Source organism: Littorina saxatilis, linkage group LG1, assembly GCF_037325665.1.
Source record: "Littorina saxatilis isolate snail1 linkage group LG1, US_GU_Lsax_2.0, whole genome shotgun sequence".
Lineage (NCBI taxonomy): Eukaryota > Metazoa > Mollusca > Gastropoda > Littorinimorpha > Littorinidae > Littorina > Littorina saxatilis.
Window position 1 is genome coordinate 39,733,624 of NC_090245.1, and position 19,884 is coordinate 39,753,507.

Here is a 19,884-nt window from a genome sequence, read left to right on the forward strand (position 1 = left end):
ATAAGTTTAGCTGCGCGACGGTGAAAAGAATTAACTTTTTTTAAGTGAACATCGCTACAACCATCCCAAAGTGTAGATGCATAATTCAGATGAGGTAAAATATGACCAAAATAAAACAACTTGAGTGCTGAGGTATCAGCGTAATGCTTTCATTTAGAGAGAAGGAACAAGTTTTTAGATAAGGTTTTGGTAACACGGTTGAGGTGGCACTGCCACTTTAATTCAGAGTCTATTGTGACCCCGAGAACACGATGGCTGGTTACTTGCTCAATGGGTGACTCATTTAAACTGAGATGAAGATTCAGAGGAGCGAGTTGGTGCTTCTGTCGTGTTGTGATCACCATGCATTTAGTTTTGCCTGGGTGTATAATCATTGAGTTTTGTTTACACCAATCAAATATGTTGTTCAAACTCGTTTGAAGAGAGGTTTCAATAGATTGTAAACTTTTACTGGACGAGTAAAGAGACGAGTCGTCTGCAAAAAGGTCATTAATAACCATCTTGTCTGATATATAGAGTGGTAGATCGTTAATGTAAATGCAAAATAAAAGTGGGCCCAAAACTGATCCTTGTGGGACGCCGTGCATTAGCCGTCCTATCAAAGAACGGTTACCATTAAGGAAGACAAACTGCGTTCTGTTCGCTAAATAAGAACGAAAAAAAGTAAGTAGGATGTGTCGCCTAAATAACAAGATAATTTCTTTAACAGAATTGTGTGATCAACAATATCAAACGCTTTCTTAAAATCAAGGAAAACGGCGCCGACTGCTTCCGAATGGTTAATGGCAGAGAGGGAGAGATAGAGATAGAGAGCGAGAGAGAGAGAGAGAGAGAGAGAGAGAGAGAGAGAGAGAGAGAGAGAGAGAGAGAGAGAGAGCGAGAGCGAGAGCGAGAGAGAGAGAGGGAGAGAGAGGGAGAGAGAGGGAGAGAGAGAGGGTGAGAGAGAGAGAGGGAGAGAGAGCGAGAGAGAGAGCAAGAGGGAGAGAGAGAGAGAGGGAGAGAGAGAGAGAGGGAGAGAGAGAGAGAGAGAGAGAGAGAGAGAGAGAGAGAGAGAGAGAGAGAGAGAGTCAATGGGATACAAAAATGTAGGACGCATCACGAACGGCAAATATAAAATATGGTTTGATTAATCTAATAAAAAGCTAGATTTAATTTATTCTTTGACAGAGAAGAAACACATTGTCCCGACTGTGTGATCCCGAACGAGCCTTGTTAAAAAAAAGTACACTGTCTGATCAGGAAATCATACATTTATGTTTGGAGGATTATAAGCTAAATTGAGACAAATGTCAAATCAACTCAAGCTCCTTTCTTTCTTTCTTTCTTTATTTGGTGTTTAACGTCGTTTTCAACCACGAAGGTTATATCGTGACGGGGAAAGGGGGGGGGGGGGGGGGGGAGATGGGATAGAGCCACTTGTTAATTGTTTCTTGTTCACAAAAGCACTAATCAAAAAATTGCTCCAGGGGCTTGCAACGTCGTAGTACAATATATTACCTTACTGGGAGAATGCAAGTTTCCAGTACAAAGGACTTAACATTTCTTATACATACTGCTTGACTAAAATCTTTACAAACATTGACTATATTCTATACAAGAAACACTTAACAAGAGTAAAAGGAGAAACAGAATCCGTTAGTCGCCTCTTACGACATGCTGGGGAGCATCGGGTAAATTCTTCCCCCTAACCCGCGGGGGGGAACTCAAGCTCCAAAGTCAAGCAACTTTAGTTTTTTTCAAAAACAATACATTTATTAACTTTGTTTACATTTGGGCTTTATCAGAAGTATCTACTCAAAGGCTTCCCGTAAGTACATACTCACAATCTTTACGTATAAAACGTGACGTGAGCCCAGCTTTTACACGTGAAGATCGTGAATATATCTTCACGGTAAGCCAGACAGACACGCCGTAGGTAGATACTTTTGATAAAGCTCATTTCCCCACTGTGGCAAAAATACACGTTTTGGTCATTACTTTTTGGCTTGCGAAACAAGTCAGAAGTGACATCGTATAGCAAAAACTGATGCATTCAGGTGCCAAATGGTTGGTACTGTATTTTTACAGGCAGTTACAGAACGGTATGTCTGCTGGCATCTTCTAAACAACAGTAGCGTTATTCAACTGAGTGCTTAGAACGGATTTTTAAATATCTCAAATCTAAACATAATGACGTCACTAGGTTAAACATTACTCAGTACGCGAAGAGGCTTAGTTTTCAACCGAAAACCCATCTTATAGGTTGTGTAAGACCCACTTCCGACGTTAAGCAGAGAGCTGGGAACGACTTATTGCACATACAAATGAAAGACATGAATATTCTTCATGCTTGCCAAACATTTATCAGTTGCGCCTTGCCGTTAGGGTTTTGTGTTCCTTTATTTTAAAACTGTTTGTCCTATACTCATTTAAGACCCATTTTCTTAAGTGTAATTGAACACTTTTTGTTTATGAGGTCCTGTCCTCAAAAAAGTTGGGTAAGTAACATGAACAATGCTTGATTACTTTAAACATGAATAAAGCTAGTCTATAGGTTCAATATTGCGTTTCAGATTTGTATCAAGGTGGCTTAACTTGTTGGCACGAGTTTATTCAGTTTATAGAGACATCCCGAACGGGGGATTGAGAGAAGTTGGAACTTGCAACGTCCCGATAGTGACAAGACACGAGAAAGCCACGGGACTTAGAAGAACAGTTACTGTTTGTCTTATTCTTTTCCTGCTTTTAACAGTAATGGGACATGACAGGACAGCCAGGTCTATGTCTGTGTCCTATTCCTATTTTTGACCACGAAAACAGACGGGGTTGGCAATAGAAAAGGAGGGGGTGGGGGGAGGGATCGCAAGGAAGCTACGGTGAAAATCAGATGGGAGGGGAGTTAGAAACAAGAACTTTCAAGTGTACGGGGATGTCTATCCAAAACTGCTCACCCATTCTCCATATTTATTCTTAACAAATTAGCAGTAGGAATGACATTTTTCCGATTAACTTTAGTTGAAAACTAGTCAGAACAAAGCTCTTAAATTTATTCCGAAAAATCATCCTATGCTGCATGATATAGTGCTATTTGTTTGTGATAGATTTCCAGTGTTACATGTTTTATACACTTCCAAAAAGGAGTCAGTTTACGAGTGATGCCGTTTGTTTTTCTAAAAAAACCAAAACAGCTTCGGCGGGATCGTGAATGATTCAAGACCTCAAAACTCAATATAAAACCTGCATAACTTTCTTTTTTCAAAGCAGTGATCACATCCTGTAGAGCACGTGCTTCTCGTCTTCGCAACTGCATCGTCCGCGTGGGTTTCACGCTTTCCGTACGGTCGTGTTACTTTTCAAAAGCACCGATAAAAAAAAAACGTCATGCAAAAGAAACCTTGCAATCGCAGTATTTTTTATTTATTTTTTTGTGCTCTCGCATGGTGGAATTCAGATTCAACATCCTAAGTGGCAGCATTGGCCAGTTAGGGAAATGTTTTTTTTTCAAAGACTACTAAATACTTTTACATTGTTGCTGTTGTTGTTTGATAGCTTGTTTATATTTGTAATGGGATATGTGTGTGATTTTTCCACCCGGAAGTATTAGAATCTTCTCATTTCCAGTATCTTTATGTTTCGCTGTTCTTCTTATTTTGTCTCTTTGCATTATTAGGCATGTTATATGAAGTCTTATATCGCGCGCGTATCTCCAGACTCGGACTCAAGGCGCAGGGATCTATTTATGCCGTGTGAAATGGATTTTTTTACACAATACATCACGCATTCACATCGACCAGCAGATCGCAGCCATTTCGGCGCATATCCTACTTTTCACGGCCTATTATTCCAAGTCACACGGGTATTTTGGTGGACATTTTATTTATCTATGCCGATACAATTTTGCCAGGAAAGACCCTTTTGTCAATCGTGGGATCTTTAACGTGCACACCCCAATGTAGTGTACACGAAGGGACCTCGGTTTTTCGTCTCATCCGAAAGACTAGCACTTGAACCCACCACCTAGGTTAGGAAAGGGGGGAGAAAATTGCTAACGCCCTGACCCAGGGTCGAACTCGCAACCTCTCGCTTTCGAGCGCAAGTGCGTTACCACTTGCATAATGATAATTGTCCATGGTGATATGCATCGCTATTTTATGCAAATTTAATTTCATCACAAATTGATATCTTTGTTGCTTCTATTGTCTTCTTTGTGCTCATTTGGTGTTATCTTTTTTTTTGTCATGGTCCTTTATTTAGGATTACTATTTTCGTCATTGGTAGTTATCATCATCATCATCGTCATCATCTGCATCATCATCATCGTCATCATCATCATCATCATCATCATCATCATCGTTCACTTAAGAAAAAATAAAAGGATATATAAAGATGGGAGGGGGTGGGGGGGATTGGTGCCGCAGTGGGGAAGCTGGGTATGGGTAGCGGGAAGAGGCGGTGTTTGACTCCATACAGCCTTCTTGAGATCAAAACAAATTGACATTTGTTTTTCAAGAGCTCAGTTAATTTTCTATTTAATGTGTAATACTTTTGTGTGTGTCAGTCAACCTCAAAGACTCTTTGATCGACGTACTAATAGAAGTTTTGTTTTTGTCTATGTGTTGAAACGATCCAATAACTGACCCTTCTTGTTTCTGTTGTTGTTGTTTTATTCTCGGTGGGGTTTAAGACCCAAAACGGCAACAAAGCTAGACTATAAACCCTGGAGGGAATGACTGGTCTGGGTTTGGAGTCGAAGTAAATTTTGTTCAGTTAGAGAGTGGAGTGGTAGTTAAGGTGGGTTTATGTGCTAGAGTAAGGAACTTGGGACGGTAGAAATTTAGGGGACTGAGGGGGGATTGGAAAGTGAAGTATGTTAAAACCACAACTGTGTTAACGCTTGACAATAAACCGGGTTCAGGAAGGATGGCTTTGGACAGAGCAAGAGTCGGAGAGACATTATGTCTGCCTAATGGACCGACAAACAGATAAGCCGATAATTTGGTCCTCTTCTCTCGTAAACTGATGTTTGGCAAGGATGGGGAGATGTGGAGGGGGGGGGAGGGGGGCAGAACAAGGGAAATAGAGAGAGAGAAAGAGATGGGGGCAAAGAGAGAGAAAGGGAGGGAGTGAGATGGAGGAGGGGGAGAGAAAGAGAGAGAGAGAGAGAGAGAGAGAGAGAGAGAGAGAGAGGGGAGAGCGAGGGAGATGGGGGGCAGAGAGAGAAAGGTAGAGAGTAAGATGGAGGAGAGAGAGAGAGAGAGAGAGAGAGAGAGAGAGAGAGAGAGAGAGAGAGAGAGAGAGAGAGAGAGAGAGAGAGACACACACACACACACACACACACCACCACCACCACTAAAACACCAATCTCTCCCTCTCCCCTAGACCTTTTCTGAGACCTAAACTCAAAGAGCAAACAACAAAACCGTTTTAGGAGGCCACGAATATCTTCCGATAAATCGAAGCACTTGATTTCACGCCTGGCAAACATCACAAGCCAAATATTATCCTCTTAATGCTGAAAACACACACGGTGTCGGATTTAGCACTTCCTCTTCGACAAATGCACGACTTGTTTTAATGGTGCTATCCTCCCCGTGTTGATAATCACATAAACCACCCAACATTAGTACAAGTTTTTTTACGCCGGATAAAGGCGTCAGCATTTCACAGAACAAAAAGTAACAGCTTGGCTGCTTCCCAGTGGGGATTTTCTTGACTGCATTCATTTCGCAGTTTGACACTGGTGTCGGTTACAAAATTAATTTTTGAAAAAATCCCACTCTGCACACAAAAAACCCAGGCTGAAGACCCGTGAATTTCTATTTTTGAGTTATGAAATCCTCATATTTTTTTTTATTTCATTTTCATCGGAATGACCTTATGTATATGTGGAAACAGTTTGCATTTCGTTCTTTTTCTTGTATTTGTTCATGTACCCCCATGGGGTTTCTTGAATAAAAACTCTTTACCTTGCCTTTGCCTTGCCTAGTGGAGGGACTGTCTTCTCATGTAAACACCTGGGTGGATCTGTGGTGGTTTACATATAATGGTGTGCGTTTAAATGACCGGTTTACTCTAATGGTCTACACGAGAACCTAAGCATTTGGAGCACACCATGCGCAGCTGTTTGTACAAAATGTTAATTTTACTGGAGTAAAGACCTTCTCGACTGCAACGAGTGTGTGTCATCAACAAACACTATTTCCTTGAGTTAATATTGCCAACTCATCAATGAGAAGGAAAAGTTCAGTGAATAAATGTTTACCTGCTGTATAACTTAAGTCGATGTTCGACGTCAGCTACGACACAGACACGGACACAACTTTCTCTGTCTCTCTCTCTCTCTCTCTCTCTCTCTCTCTTATTCTCTGTCTCTGTCTCTCTCTCTCTCTTATTCTCTGTCTCTCGCTCCTTTCGCCCTCTCAACCCTTGCACCCTCTCCCCCTTTTACGTCTTCGCATCTTTTCTAAACAACAACTGTGTGAATGGTGCTATACTAAATGAAAGAGTGTGACATGAAGTTCTTGTACATCATTGTAAAGAGTGTGAATGACGTTTTAGTTTAGATGTCAAGCGCTTAGAGCAAGCCTTTTTAACGAAAGTTTTTGATTTAGCGCTATATAAATGTTCTTATTATTATTATTATTATTATCTCTCCTGTCGTCTTTCGCTCCCCGAAAGATTCTGTCTCTCGGCAGCCATTTAAACCCATTCCCTCTCCCCGTCGCTTATCCTTAAATATCTCTCTGTCTTTCTCTTCAATTCGTGCGTGTCTAAACTTTTGTCTTCCTCCCTCGCTTCCTCTCTCATACCATAAGCCCCTCTCCTGCATAGCCTTAAATCTTAACCCCTTTTTAAATAAAGTTCAATTCAATTCCATTCAATTCAATTCAATTCTCTCTCTCTCTCTCCCTCTCTCTCCCTCTCTCTCTCTCTATCTCTCTCTCTCTCTCTCTCTCCCTCTCTCTCCCTCTCTCTCTCTCTATCTCTCTCTCTCCCCACTGCCTCCACGAACGTCGACTTTGAACTGTCATTACTTCACCTGGTATAGCATTATCCTCTACGAAGATAATTACCCATAGACGTTGACTACAGATAATGAATGGACACACACACACACACTAAATCCAGGACATTATTTCCTGTCACTAATGACATTTCGGACATTCATTGACCTTTTCTTTCTTTTTCGTTTGACAACTGCGGGTTGTTTGTTCTCGGTTAAACATAGAAAAGTACTATTTTTGGAACATGTGCAGACCTTAAACTTCCACCATTAAAGGCTTTTTTACAGACTATACGTATCTTGAAGCTGGTTAGAGATCGTTGGCCGTTTTGCAGTGGAAGAATTAGCCTCAAGTTTTGGTCTCTTTTCTGTCAGGACAAAAAGGCTTTTTTTCCCCGAAAAAGGATGACAAGGAGAAAACAAGTCGCGTAAGGCGAAATTACAACATTTAGTCAAGCTGTCGAACTAACAGAATGAAACTCAACTCACTGCATTTTTACAGCAAGAGCGTATACTCGTAGCATCGTCAGTCCACCGCTCGATGCACAGGCAGTGAAATTGACAAGAAGAGCGGGGTAGTAGTTGCGCTGAGAAGGATAGCACGCTTTTCTTTATCTCTATTCTTTATAACTTTCTGAGCGTATTTTTAATCCAAACATATCACATCTATATGTTTTTGGAATCAGGAACCCACAAGGAATAAGATGAAATTGTTTTTAAATCGATTTCGGAAATTTAATTTTAATAATAATTTTTATATTTTTAATTTTCAGAGCTTGTTTTTAATCCGAATATAACATATTTATATGTTTTTGGAATCAGAAAATGATGAAGAATAAGATAAACGTAAATTTGGATCGTTTTAAAATTTGTTTGTTTTTTTTTAACAATTTTCAGATTTTTAATGACCAAAGTCATAAATTAATTTTTAAGCCACCAAGCTGAAATGCAATACCGAAGTCCGGCCTTCGTCGAGGATTGCTAGGCCAAAATTTCAATCAATTTGATTGAAAAATGAGGGTGTGACAGTGCCGCCTCAAGTTTTACAAAAAACCGGATATGACGTCATCAAAGGTATTTATCGAAAAAAAAAATATCCGGGGATATCATTCCCAGTAGCTCTCATGTCAAATTTCATAAAGATCGGTCCAGTAGTTTGGTCTGAATCGCTCTACACACACACACAGACACACAGACACACACATACACCACAACCCTCGTCTCGATTCCCCCCTCTACGTTAAAACATTTATTCAAAACTTGACTAAATGTAAAAAAGAACATAAGATACAGCTCGAGGCTGGAGAATAATGATCAGACAAAGAAAGACACGATCTACTGAAATCTACCACTCCTTATTGCGGTTACCCATGTTTTTCTCTATTCTTCTTAATCACGAAAACAATTGTAATCTCTTATTTTCTCCCTCCCTCCACCCTCCCTCTCTCTCTCTTTCTTGCGTGCGTCCGTGTGTCACAGTAAAAATCGGTCCTGTTGAACATTTTTTGGCGTCACAAACATATCGTATTAAACCGTTTTTCTTAAAAAATGATTGATTAGGTTCCTCTGGATTTTATTCGACTTGTTGTTTCAAAAATAAATGTGAAAGTACCGGTGTAAGCGCTCAAGCAAACAGACAAAAGACACACACACGCGCGCAGGAACACACACACACACACACATACACACACACACACACACACACACACACACACACACACACACACACACACACACACACACACACACACACACACACACACACACACACACACACACAAGTATACTGACCGCAGTGAGCTCGGTGAGCATGGAGGAGGACTGTTCATCCTTTCTCTGGGCGGCCAGCAGGAGTTGCTTGTTCTCGGCGTTCTCTCCACTCACTCGCTCGTACGCCACCTGAATCTGAAAGGGACAAAAAGGCGCAGAATAATTATTTAACAATACGAATAGTTAAAACAGTTCCTTATGTGCGACAATGACACATAATACACATACGTGCTTATATTAACAAGCACACATGCTGCGAGTGAGAGAGAGAGAGAGAGAGAGAGAGAGAGAGAGAGAGAGAGAGAGAGAGAGAGAGAGAGAGAGAGAGAGAGAGAGAGAGAGACGTAAGACGTAAGACATTTTATTGGTTAAACACACAAGGTTCATTTCAACGGGGTGGGGGAGGGGGGGTCAGTAATACATGCCGTGTGTTTGTATTTATGGACAATCAACCGGTTTTATCTCTTTCTCTCTAACATATACTCACACGAACGCACGCACACTCCCACACTCACTCTTAAACCTAAAGACATATCCAGCGCATGAATTAACATACAGTGCTAACATACATTATCGGCTTTCAATCATTCTCTATCGTTCCACGGCACAAACTCTCTCTCTCTCTCTTTCTCTTTCTCCTCTCTCTCTCTCTCTCTCTCTCTCTCTCTCTCTCTCTCTCTCTCTCTCTCTCTCTTTCTAACATACAAACATTTCCAGCGCAAAAATCAACAATTTGAATAGGTACAACAACACAAGTGTACTACACCAGCATACATTATTTACAATCAAACCTGCTCTAACATTCCACGGCACAAACTATGTATAACACATCGCCGTCTCGTTCACCTGTTCCACATTGGGTAACTAGTCCAAAAAACTTTTCCTTTTTTGAAAAACACGATATAAGAATCTGGCCACATGCACCACTGAATCCCCTTTATCTACAGACATAACACGTAAAATACTGTTCGCATCTTCACTCTGGGTTTTTTCTCTTAGTATTTTGACATCAAGTCTATAATCACAATATCCTTTGCATACAAACAATACATGTTTCTCGTCTTCCACGTCCTCTCTGCATACAGGGCAAATCAAAAGGCCCGGTACAACGTCAGTTCGATAGCGGCATTTGTGAGTGTTTATGGGTGAAATACCAAATCGAAATTGTATGTATGCATCTCGAAAACAGCGGAGCTGAATATGGTCTATATACACTTCAGCGCGAATTTCTTGTTTAAAGAGCGAATAAAATTCAAATCGCTCCGAGTTCATGATGCTGTCGTGCCAGTCTTGCTGGAAGCAATCAAACAGTCGTTGTCTGAATACTGCTATAAATCGATTCAAATCGCCTACACCTTGTTGCAGCCAGACATCTCCAAAGCCGTACATGCATAACATTTCTTTCAAATAATGAGACCATGTTTTCTTGCCATAACCCTGTAAATGTTTCATCATGTCATATGCTTTCCTTGGGAGTCTTTCGCTTGGCAAATGTAACACTCTCAGCCAATACTTAATACAGCGAACCGACGAAGTGACATAAAGTGGGTAGCGGCCTAAGTCACCATATACCATCTTGTTTGGTGTTTGTCGTCCTACACACAAAAACTTCTTGCATGCAAACAAATGGGCTTTCTCAAGAGCTTCAAACCTTTGGAATCCCCACAGCTCAGATCCATACATTAAGATCGGGAGGACCTGTGCGTCATATATTTTAAAAAATACGCTTCTAGGTATGTTGCCTAGCCTCCACAAACATCTTAGGATTTGGCCAGTTCTTATCTTTGCCTTTGAGGCCAGATCGCTGACCATTTGCGTCAATGACAATTTTGTGGTGAAATTTAGCCCCAAGTACTTGTAACTGTTCACAACCTCTATGTCCTCGTTTCCGTACTTCCAGGCTTCATTTGCTGCCAAAAATCCTCCTTTTCTAAAAACGATTACCTTTGTCTTATCCAGGTTGACTGTCATGGAAAACTTATCCGTAAACTGTTTTAACACATCAATCTGTTTCTGTAACCCGGCTGCGCTATAGGATATCAAGAGTACATCGTCGGCAAACAGCAATATGAGAATCTGCATCACGTCAGGTGTTAACTGTATTCCATGTTTACCGTTTTGAAACATTTCAAGTGCCAGTTCATTAATCAGGAATGAAAACAATGTTGGTGAAAGCACAGAACCTTGTGGGACTCCACATGGACAACGGAAAAACTCCGATGGGCCATCGTCGGTGCGAACACAAGACTTCACTCCTTTGTACATACTTTGCAGGATGTTCAACATCTTTCCGCCAACCCCGTGCTTGCGTAATACATTCCATAACATAGCCCTATTGACTGAGTCAAAAGCCTTGCGGAAGTCTACGAAACATATGTAGACCTTACCAGATCTTTTAAGAAGGTACCTCTGGACAATAGCATATAGCACAAACATATTGTCCACAGTAGAGTGGTCTTTTCTGAAGCCACCCTGTTCCTCCTCTATTCTACTGTTGTCTTCCGCCCAGTCAGATAAGAGAGAGAGAGAGAGAGAGAGAGAGAGAGAGAGAGAGAGAGAGAGAGAGAGAGACAAAGAGACAGAGAGAGAGAGAGAGAGAAAGAAAGAGAGAGAGGGGGGAGAGGGGGGAGAGAGGGAGGAGAGGGAGGAGAGAGAGGAGAGAGAGAGAGGGAAAGAGAGAGGGGGAGAGAGAGGGGGCGAGAGGAGACAGAGTTTGAGAGAGAGTGAGAGAGAGAGAGGTGGAGAGAAAGAGAGAGAAAGAGAGAGGAGCGAGAGAGAGAGAGAGAAAGAGGAGAGAGAGAGAGAGAGAGAGAGAGAGAGAGAGAGAGAGAGAGAGAGAGAGAGAGAGAGAGAGAGAGAGAGAGAGAGAGAGGAGAGATCGAAGAGACACACATGGCCAGAGGCTGGGACAGAGAGAGGTTGCAACCAGATATCTGTCATACAGAAGAACAGCAGCCTGCCATAATGAAAGATCCGTCCTGCAATCACTTCTCCCTAAAGACCTCCCCCCCCCCCCCTCCAATCGCAGCTTTATCCGTCACAAGGGAACGCTCAATCACCCGACAAGTCATTCTCATGTGCAGCAAGAGACCACACGCTCTCACTGGCACACTGACCAGAGAGGGGTGGAGAGAGAGATGGGGGAGGGGGGGGGGGGGAGTTGGCACAAAGAGGGAGAAAGAGAGAGAGGGGGGGGGGGGATAGAGAGGGAGAGAGAAAAATAGGGGGGGGGGGGGGGTGAGATAGAGGAAGGAAAAAAAGAGAATGTTGGGAGGAGGAGCCTAAGAGAAAGAGAGAGAGAGAGAGTCAGTGAGATAGACAAAATGAGATTGAGGGAGGAGGGGAGAGAGAAGGGGGAGAGCCAGAGAGAGATAGGGGGGAGAGAGAGAGAGAGAGAGAGAGAGTCAGTGAGATAGACAAAATGAGATTGAGGGAGGAGGGGAGAGAGAAGGGGGAGACCCAGAGAGAGATAGGGGGAGAGAGAGAGAGAGAGAGAGAGAGAGAGAGAGTCAGTGAGATAGACAAAATGAGATTGAGGGAGGGGAGGAGAGAGAAGGGGGAGACCCAGAGAGAGATAGGGGAGGGAGAGAGAGAGAGAAAGAGAGAGAGAGTCAGTGAGATAGACAAAATGAGATTGAGGGAGGGGGGGGAGAGAGAAGGGGGAGGGGGGGAGAGAGAAGGGGGAGACCCAGAGAGAGATAGGGAGAGAGAGAGAGAGAGAGAGAGAGAGAGAGAGAGAGTCAGTGAGATAGACAAAATGAGATTGAGGGAGGGGGGGAGAGAGAAGGGGGAGACCCAGAGAGAGATAGGGGGAGAGAGAGAGAGAGAGAGAGAGAGAGAGAGAGAGAGTCAGTGAGATAGACAAAATGAGATTGAGGGAGGGGGGAGAGAGAAGGGGGAGACCCAGAGAGAGATAGGGGGAGAGAGAGAGAGAGAGAGAGAGAGTCAGTGAGATAGACAAAATGAGATTGAGGGAGGGGGGAGAGAGAAGGGGGAGACCCAGAGAGAGATAGGGGGAGGGAGAGAGAGAGAGAGAGAGAGAGAGAGAGAGAGAGAGAGAGAGAGAGAGAGAGAGAGTCAGTGAGATAGACAAAATGAGATTGAGGGAGGGGGGAGAGAGAAGGGGGAGACCCAGAGAGAGATAGGGGGAGAGAGAGAGAGAGAGTCAGTGAGATAGACACAATGAGATTAAGGGAGGGGGGGAGAGAGAAGGGGGAGACCCAGAGAGAGATAGGGGGAGAGAGAGAGAGAGAGAGAGAGAGAGAGAGAGAGAGAGAGAGAGAGAGAGAGAGAGAGAGAGAGAGAGAGAATATGATTGTGTGTAGGTACTTTCGGAATGGGAAAGGGGAGGGGGGGGGGGGAGTAGTCTGTCCCAATCACTGGACGTTTTCCATACATCACAATCAAAACACGATTTACTTTCTCTCCCTCATTTCCCGAAATCGCTGATTCTCTCATTACCCAAACACATTTACTACTCGCACTTAAACCATGCTGCTTCCTTGAACCTTACTTTCCGACGCAAGCCGAAGAGAGCTATGCGCAAGGCGGCTAAGGTCAGCTGTAATCGGCAGCTATATTTTCTATGGCAATTTTCGGATGCCTTTAGCTATCCTTGGTGTCTATCCGTCAGTGTGCTAATCTGTTTTTGTGTTTGACCGTTTGTCTGTCTGTGTTCATCCGTCTGTGTGCTAATCTGTCTGTGTGTTTGACCATCTGTCTGTCTGTGTGTATTTGTATGGCTGTCTTCATCCGTGTGTGTGTTCAACCATCTGTCTGTCTGTGCGTATTTGTACGGCTGTCTTCATCCGTCTGTGTGTTCGACCGTCTGTCTGTCTGTGTGTCCGGCTGTCTTCATCCGTCTGTGTGACCGACCATCTGTCTGTCTGTTTTTGTACGGCTGTCTTCATCTGTCTTCGTTTTCGACCGTCTGTCTGTGTGTGTGTTTTTGTACGGCTGTCTTCATCTGTCTGTGTGCTCACCCGTCTGTCTGTCTGTGTGTATTTGTACGGCCGTCTTCATCTGTCTGTGTGTTCTACCGTATGTCTGTCTATGTTCGTCAATCTGCGTGTTCACCCGACTGTGTGTTCGACCATCTGTCTGACTGTCTGTCTGTCTGTCTGTGTTGGTCCATCTGTGTGTTCGATCGTTTCTCTGCCTGTGTTCATTTGTCTGTGTGTGCAATCCTCTGTACACGTGAATGTCTGTATGTTTGTGTGTAGGTCTCCTCCACTCTATCCGAAGTCCCTATTGTACTTTAGCAAAACTCTATCAACCCTAGGGATAGATTACATGTACGCTCCCTTCAGTTTCAACAAAGTTTGCTCGAAGAGTTCCTAGACAGTTCCAATAAATCAGGCGGACAGAATGTCGCCCCTCTGTGGTTCTCCCAGTCGTCGGACGTGACTGCTACCCTTTCACACACCTATTACGAAGCAATGAGTTTCTGTTTCTGTTCCCAATGGGGGCTTGTCTCAGACCTGGAAGGTTCCCAGTCTGGATGAACTGCAGCCTACGGTGAGCCCTCCTTTTTTTTTTTATAAGAGCCCCAAAAATCGGGTCCTAAAAAAGTGGGAATCTTCAAACAGAGAGTAATTTACATACGTTATGAACAGAAAACTTGGAGAAAATAGTCCTAACAAGGAAAGAGAATGTTCATACGACTCACGGTCGTCTTAAATCGGGTCCTAAAAAGGTGGGAATCTTCAAATGGAGAGTAGTTTACATACGTTATGAACAGAAAACTTGGAGAAAATAGTCCTAACAAGGAAAGAGAATGCTCATACAACTCACAGTCGTCTTACGTTAAATGACTCGGACATTATCTGGCGCGCTGGGTCCATAAACATTCAAGAAAATGATATAATTCCTGCCTAATAACCTGAGATTATAGCCCGTATGACCTTCAACATTTCAGCAAGATCAACCCGACTTGGGTCATGTTTAGTGACGATCAAACCCGGGAGCGATGACAATTTTCAAAGATCAAGCTTCAAAGACGTTAAACAAGGGTGCTTTTCTTTTTCCAACCAGAACTTGATCCCGATGTGACCTTGACATTTGATGAAGGTCAACTAAAGTTGCGGAAGCCATTAAAATCCATCAGTGTTTAAAGTTTCAAAAGGTATAGCTTCAATAACATTTAGTGTTGTCGTCCACGGACGGTCTAACACTGCTTATTACTACGAGTCTTGTGATTGCTCAGGTCAGTCAGAAAGGGCCAAGTCTTAAATCGGAGGGTCTTAAAGGGAGGGCTGCGCTGTGTTTTGTTTGGAGTAGGAGGATGCCAGTTCTCGTAAGGTGCAGCCTATTTGTTATGCCTGCATTACTGCTGGGATGTCTGGGCATTGATTTCCCTCGACCGCTTTTTGACATCTTTCTTTCAGTGTGAGTGGTCAAGCTTGTTGTGTCCGATGATAATAAACTGTATTTTCTTCTCCCCAACGATTTGTGTACACTAGGAGGAAAAGAGTCGACACAAAGCCCTGCCGGGACCCCCGTCAGGAGAGGAAGCAGAAGAGACCCCCCCCCCCTCATCCCCCTCCCAATGTTCATGAAGGGGAGTGGGCAAGTGGAATAGGTGGCCGTCAAAGAAACTGTCCCATCCACATCGTGTGTGGGCAACCAAGCGCCAGGCATCGCACTCTCACCGCACCAGTCTCCTACGCCCCACCCACTCCCCCAACATACACACAACACACACACACAAAACAGACAGATAGAAACAGACACACAGACAGACAGACAGAAAGACAGACAAACACAGACAAACACAGACAGACAGACAGACAGACAGACAGACAGACAGACAGACACACACACACACACACATGAACTATCTCTATATTTACCAACCACCTCTCTTTAGGTTTAATAATCTTTTTCCACCGAAAGAGACGTTGTCAATTTGCGAGTTTGCCCCTGCTAGCCTAGACAGGATAACCCCCTTGCCCCCACCCCCTCCTGTACTCAAACAGAAAATAGCACTTTTTTTGCGAATGGTAACAACCGCTACCCCTGTTAAGCATCCATCAAAATGAAATCCTACTCTTGTGTCAAAGACGTTTCAACCAATCACAGAGCGTTAGACTAGCGTCAACGACGCTTCTTACCCAATCAGTAATTTTGTTTCAATGACACCGTTGGACCAACCTTACGCGTGACTTACATTAATCGAAGAATATGATTCGGGATTTATATTGACCGTGCAAAAGTTGTATTTTCTTGAAGGGACCAACCAGGTAACCAACCAACACAAACCAAACCAAAACAAACAACAACAACAAAAACAAGGAACTAACCAAACAAGCAAACACAAAAGCAGCAAACGAGCTGTTGACACTGCTATTTTTCTCAAGCACCAAGTGTTCGCAAAATGGGGAAAGCAATACAAAACATAACATAACAATTAAGGAGCACTATTAGTTTTTGATCGCTACGTCCAAACGAGAAATAAAAAACTAAATATTTTGTAACGATATAAGAAAGGCTTCATTCGAAAAAAAAACCGCATTTCCTTTGGGACCCAATTACTCTAAAACTGCCATGTAGCTTGTCTGCTACTCCAACCCCCGTTCTCACACCCAACCCCTCCTCCATGTCATCCCCTCCCACACACACTGCATGTTGTCCATAACTTCCCCTTCCTCTTTTCAGTCCCCATCTCTTCCTCCCAACACACACACACACACACACACACACACACAGAGTCTGATTCACACACACACAAGCACATACACACACACACACGCACACACACACACACGGTCGATGCTCCCAAGGCTAGTGATTGACAAATTCGCGGTTTGAAATTGATTTCCAAGGGTAGAAAGGAGACCTTGATTAAATTGCCTGAGCCGCGCCTTGTAGCACTGAAAGTTTTGGTTTCCGTCACAGACACATAGCTATAGGGGTAGTGATATAGACATCCGGCGCAAACAGACAGACATAAAGACAAAACGACAGGCAGACTGACCAATAGATAGAACGACAGACAGACACACAATACACACACGCAGACCCAGCCCCACACCCGTAAATACAGAGAGAGAGAGAGAGAGAGAGAGAGAGAGAGAGAGAGAGAGAGAGAGAGAGAGAGAGAGAGAGAGAGAGAGAGAGAGAGAGAGAGAGAGAGAGGAGAGAGAGAGAGAGAGAGAGAGAGAGAGAGGAGAGAGAGAGAGAGAGAGAGAGAGAGAGAGAGAGAGAGAGAGAGAGAGAGAGAGATAACGCGCGACTTTCGTTTCTGCTGGCTTGCTGGCTTTCCAGTGGGAGGAAGTGACTCGAATTTCCCAACAATGGGACAGGCAGACTGATCAATAGATAGAACGACAGACAGACACACAATACACACACGCAGCCCCAGCCCCACACCCGTAAATACAGAGAGAGAGAGAGAGAGAGAGAGAGAGAGAGAGAGAGAGAGAGAGAGAGAGAGAGAGGAGAGAGAGAGAGGAGAGAGAGAGAGAGAGAGAGAGAGAGAGAGAGAGAGAGAGAGAGAGAGAGAGAGAGAGAGAGAGAAACATTGAACTGAAACATTGAACTTTATTACAGGAAAGATAGCATTAGGTCCGTAGGACCTTTCTTACAGCTAGTCCTGATCTAAGCAAAATGGTTATAATCGAAATGGGAATACATAGGAACAAACTTTTTATGATGAAACGCAGACACACGCAATAATAGTAATATAAGAATAAGATCATTTTTTATCGACATGTGATATACAGATATACAACCATACGTTATCAGAACACACACACACACACATATATATACACGCACACGCACACACACACAGAAGATCAACTAACTTATAAGGCAAGCCAACATAACACGACACAGAGAGAGAGAGAGAGAGAGAGAGAGAGAGAGAGAGAGAGAGAGAGTATGTGAGGTTTGTTTGTTTATTTGTTGCTTAACGTCCAACCGACTACGCAGAGCCATATCAGGACGAGGAAGGGGGGGATGAAGGGGGCCACTTGTCAAGCGATTCCTGTTTACAAATGCACTAACCCATTACTTGTGTCCCAGCAGGCTTTAGTAAAACTAAATTAATACCTACTGGAAGATTACCAGTTTCCAGTATGTTAAAATAGGCTTAACCTATCTACTGCTGGACTTACATCAGAACACTAACAGATTAAACTATACATGAATCGCGAGACAAGCGGCAAGAGAAGAGTTTTTTGGAAAAAATACAGGTGAATGAGCAAGAAGGCAGAAAAAAGAAAAGAATTCATGAAGAAAAAGAGAGCATGACAGGAAAGAGGAACTAAAAATCTACCTAACAGCAAACTAGAAAGCTCCTGCGGTTCCAAAAACAGGAGGGGCCTTTAATTTCATAACCGCAGTGCCCCACTGCGGGAAGTATGTGAGGTAACGCGCGACTTTCGTTTCTGCTGGCTTGCTGGCTTTCCAGTGGGAGGAAGTGACTCGAATTTCCCAACAATGGGACAGTAAAGTCTACAATGAAATTAAACAAAGGAATGAAAACAATACGTTAATTAAACTACAGAAATATCAAATTGTCAATTAATCTTCACGGGAAAGAGAAAACCTGGCTTCACAAACAACATATTTGACAAGCTGACCTTCTGGCTTCCTGTTGTTCAGTTTTCGTGCGCTGTCTTGACACACATTGATGTATATAGCTATTCTGATGGACACGTGGGGGAATTCGGGGGCTGTGATTGGATGGTCTCTTCCGATCATCAAAGCATAATGCTCCGGTTTACCCATCTGCACCACACGATGTTTCAATCAACAAGTCAGTGTGGCGCCTGCGCAAAACTAATACGCATAAGAAACGGCGTCAGCTATCAAAACCTGAGATCAACGCATCGACGCAAAAACTGTTATTTTGTAAGTTTGGAACAACAAATCAAGGTCAGAACAGCTATATAATCGCTATTGTATTTTCAGCGTAGCAATAGGGTCCGATATTTAGACTCGAACAAGTATAATGCGACTCGTCTTCGACTCGTCGGCATTATACTTGTCTCGTCTAAATATCGGACCCTATTGCTACGCTGAAAACACAATAGCTGTTAATACCGCGTGACGATAAAAACAGTACACTTTTAATCATTCAATTTGTGCGAGAAGAAGACATTTTATTATTCTATGTCAGGACATAAAAGCGATCATCAATTCAATCAGGGCTACAAATACTGGGTCACGACTGTACTTTTTGCTTGCACTTCTAATTTCTGTTGCATCCTTCTGCACGAAACACAGTGACCCCCCATTGTCACCCCACCCCTGCAACCAGTTTAAGACCTCCCCTCGGATTTCTCAGATGTTCTGGCCCTGACCTCTGTCATTTTACCCCCATTTTAAGATTTCCTCTTTTTTAAGACCTGATGTTCTCAGATTCTTGGTGGTCTAAAGGTAGCATGGGGCAAGCTAGGAAAAGATAACTCTCGCTGCAAACCACGCCCACTCAAAAATCCGGTCGGCGATTTGGCTCCGGACCCCAGGGTCAGGTTACGGCAAAGTACGTCGTTTTGAGTGGTTGGTTGTGGACAATACTGACCGGTACCACTAGCAGATACATAGGGCTAGAGGTGCATCGACATTTTTTTCGCCAGGTCGCGAGAATTCTATAAAATAAATGCAAGCGAACTTTTGTCATTTTTTTCTTTTTGCGATAGGGCGAGTGCACCACCGAAATTAGTTGATGAGAACGTAGTCGGGTGTTTCATCTTTCATTAGCAACTGAAAAAATAAGGGGAAAGTTCCGTAAAGGTTCCCATTTCAACGGAGGAAACGACCTACCCCCCTCTTCGACAAGTAGTTACGGAGAATGCCGAAGGCTTCCGAGCGAGAGTCACGTGACCCGAAGGTATAATTTTGGCGGTTGTCTGCTATTTTGTTGTTCCGACAATGTGGCACATCTGCGCTTTTCCGACGCTTCACACAGCAATTCTGCGTATGGATACTTTTTTCAGAAAGATGAAAGTCTAAATCGCCGAAACTGTTCTTTGGTAAGTACGGAATCCAACAAAAGAAATGGCTGACGACGATTCGAATGCATTGGCGAAACCGAAAGTGAGAAGATGTCATCATCATCATCATGGCGGAAGACAGCGAGTCGGATAGCGTGTTGAAATGATTAGGCTGATTCGTTCGCGCTG

At 43.3% G+C, this 19,884-nt stretch overlaps 1 protein-coding gene across 2 annotated transcripts in view; it reads right to left on the reverse strand.

Moving 5' to 3' along the window:
- Nucleotides 1–18,359, reverse strand: part of LOC138969574 (leucine-rich repeat and coiled-coil domain-containing protein 1-like) — a 48,770-nt gene extending 30,411 nt beyond the window's left edge. For both annotated transcript variants that reach the window (XM_070342431.1, XM_070342422.1), the window contains exons 1-2: nucleotides 18,340–18,359; nucleotides 8,774–8,887 (exon numbers count right to left, since the gene is read on the reverse strand). In XM_070342431.1, the coding sequence (XP_070198532.1) occupies nucleotides 8,774–8,794 (21 nt within the window). In that variant the 5' untranslated portion in view covers nucleotides 8,795–8,887; nucleotides 18,340–18,359. The remainder of the gene's footprint in view (nucleotides 1–8,773; nucleotides 8,888–18,339) is intronic.
- Between the last annotated feature and the right edge of the window lie 1,525 nt (nucleotides 18,360–19,884).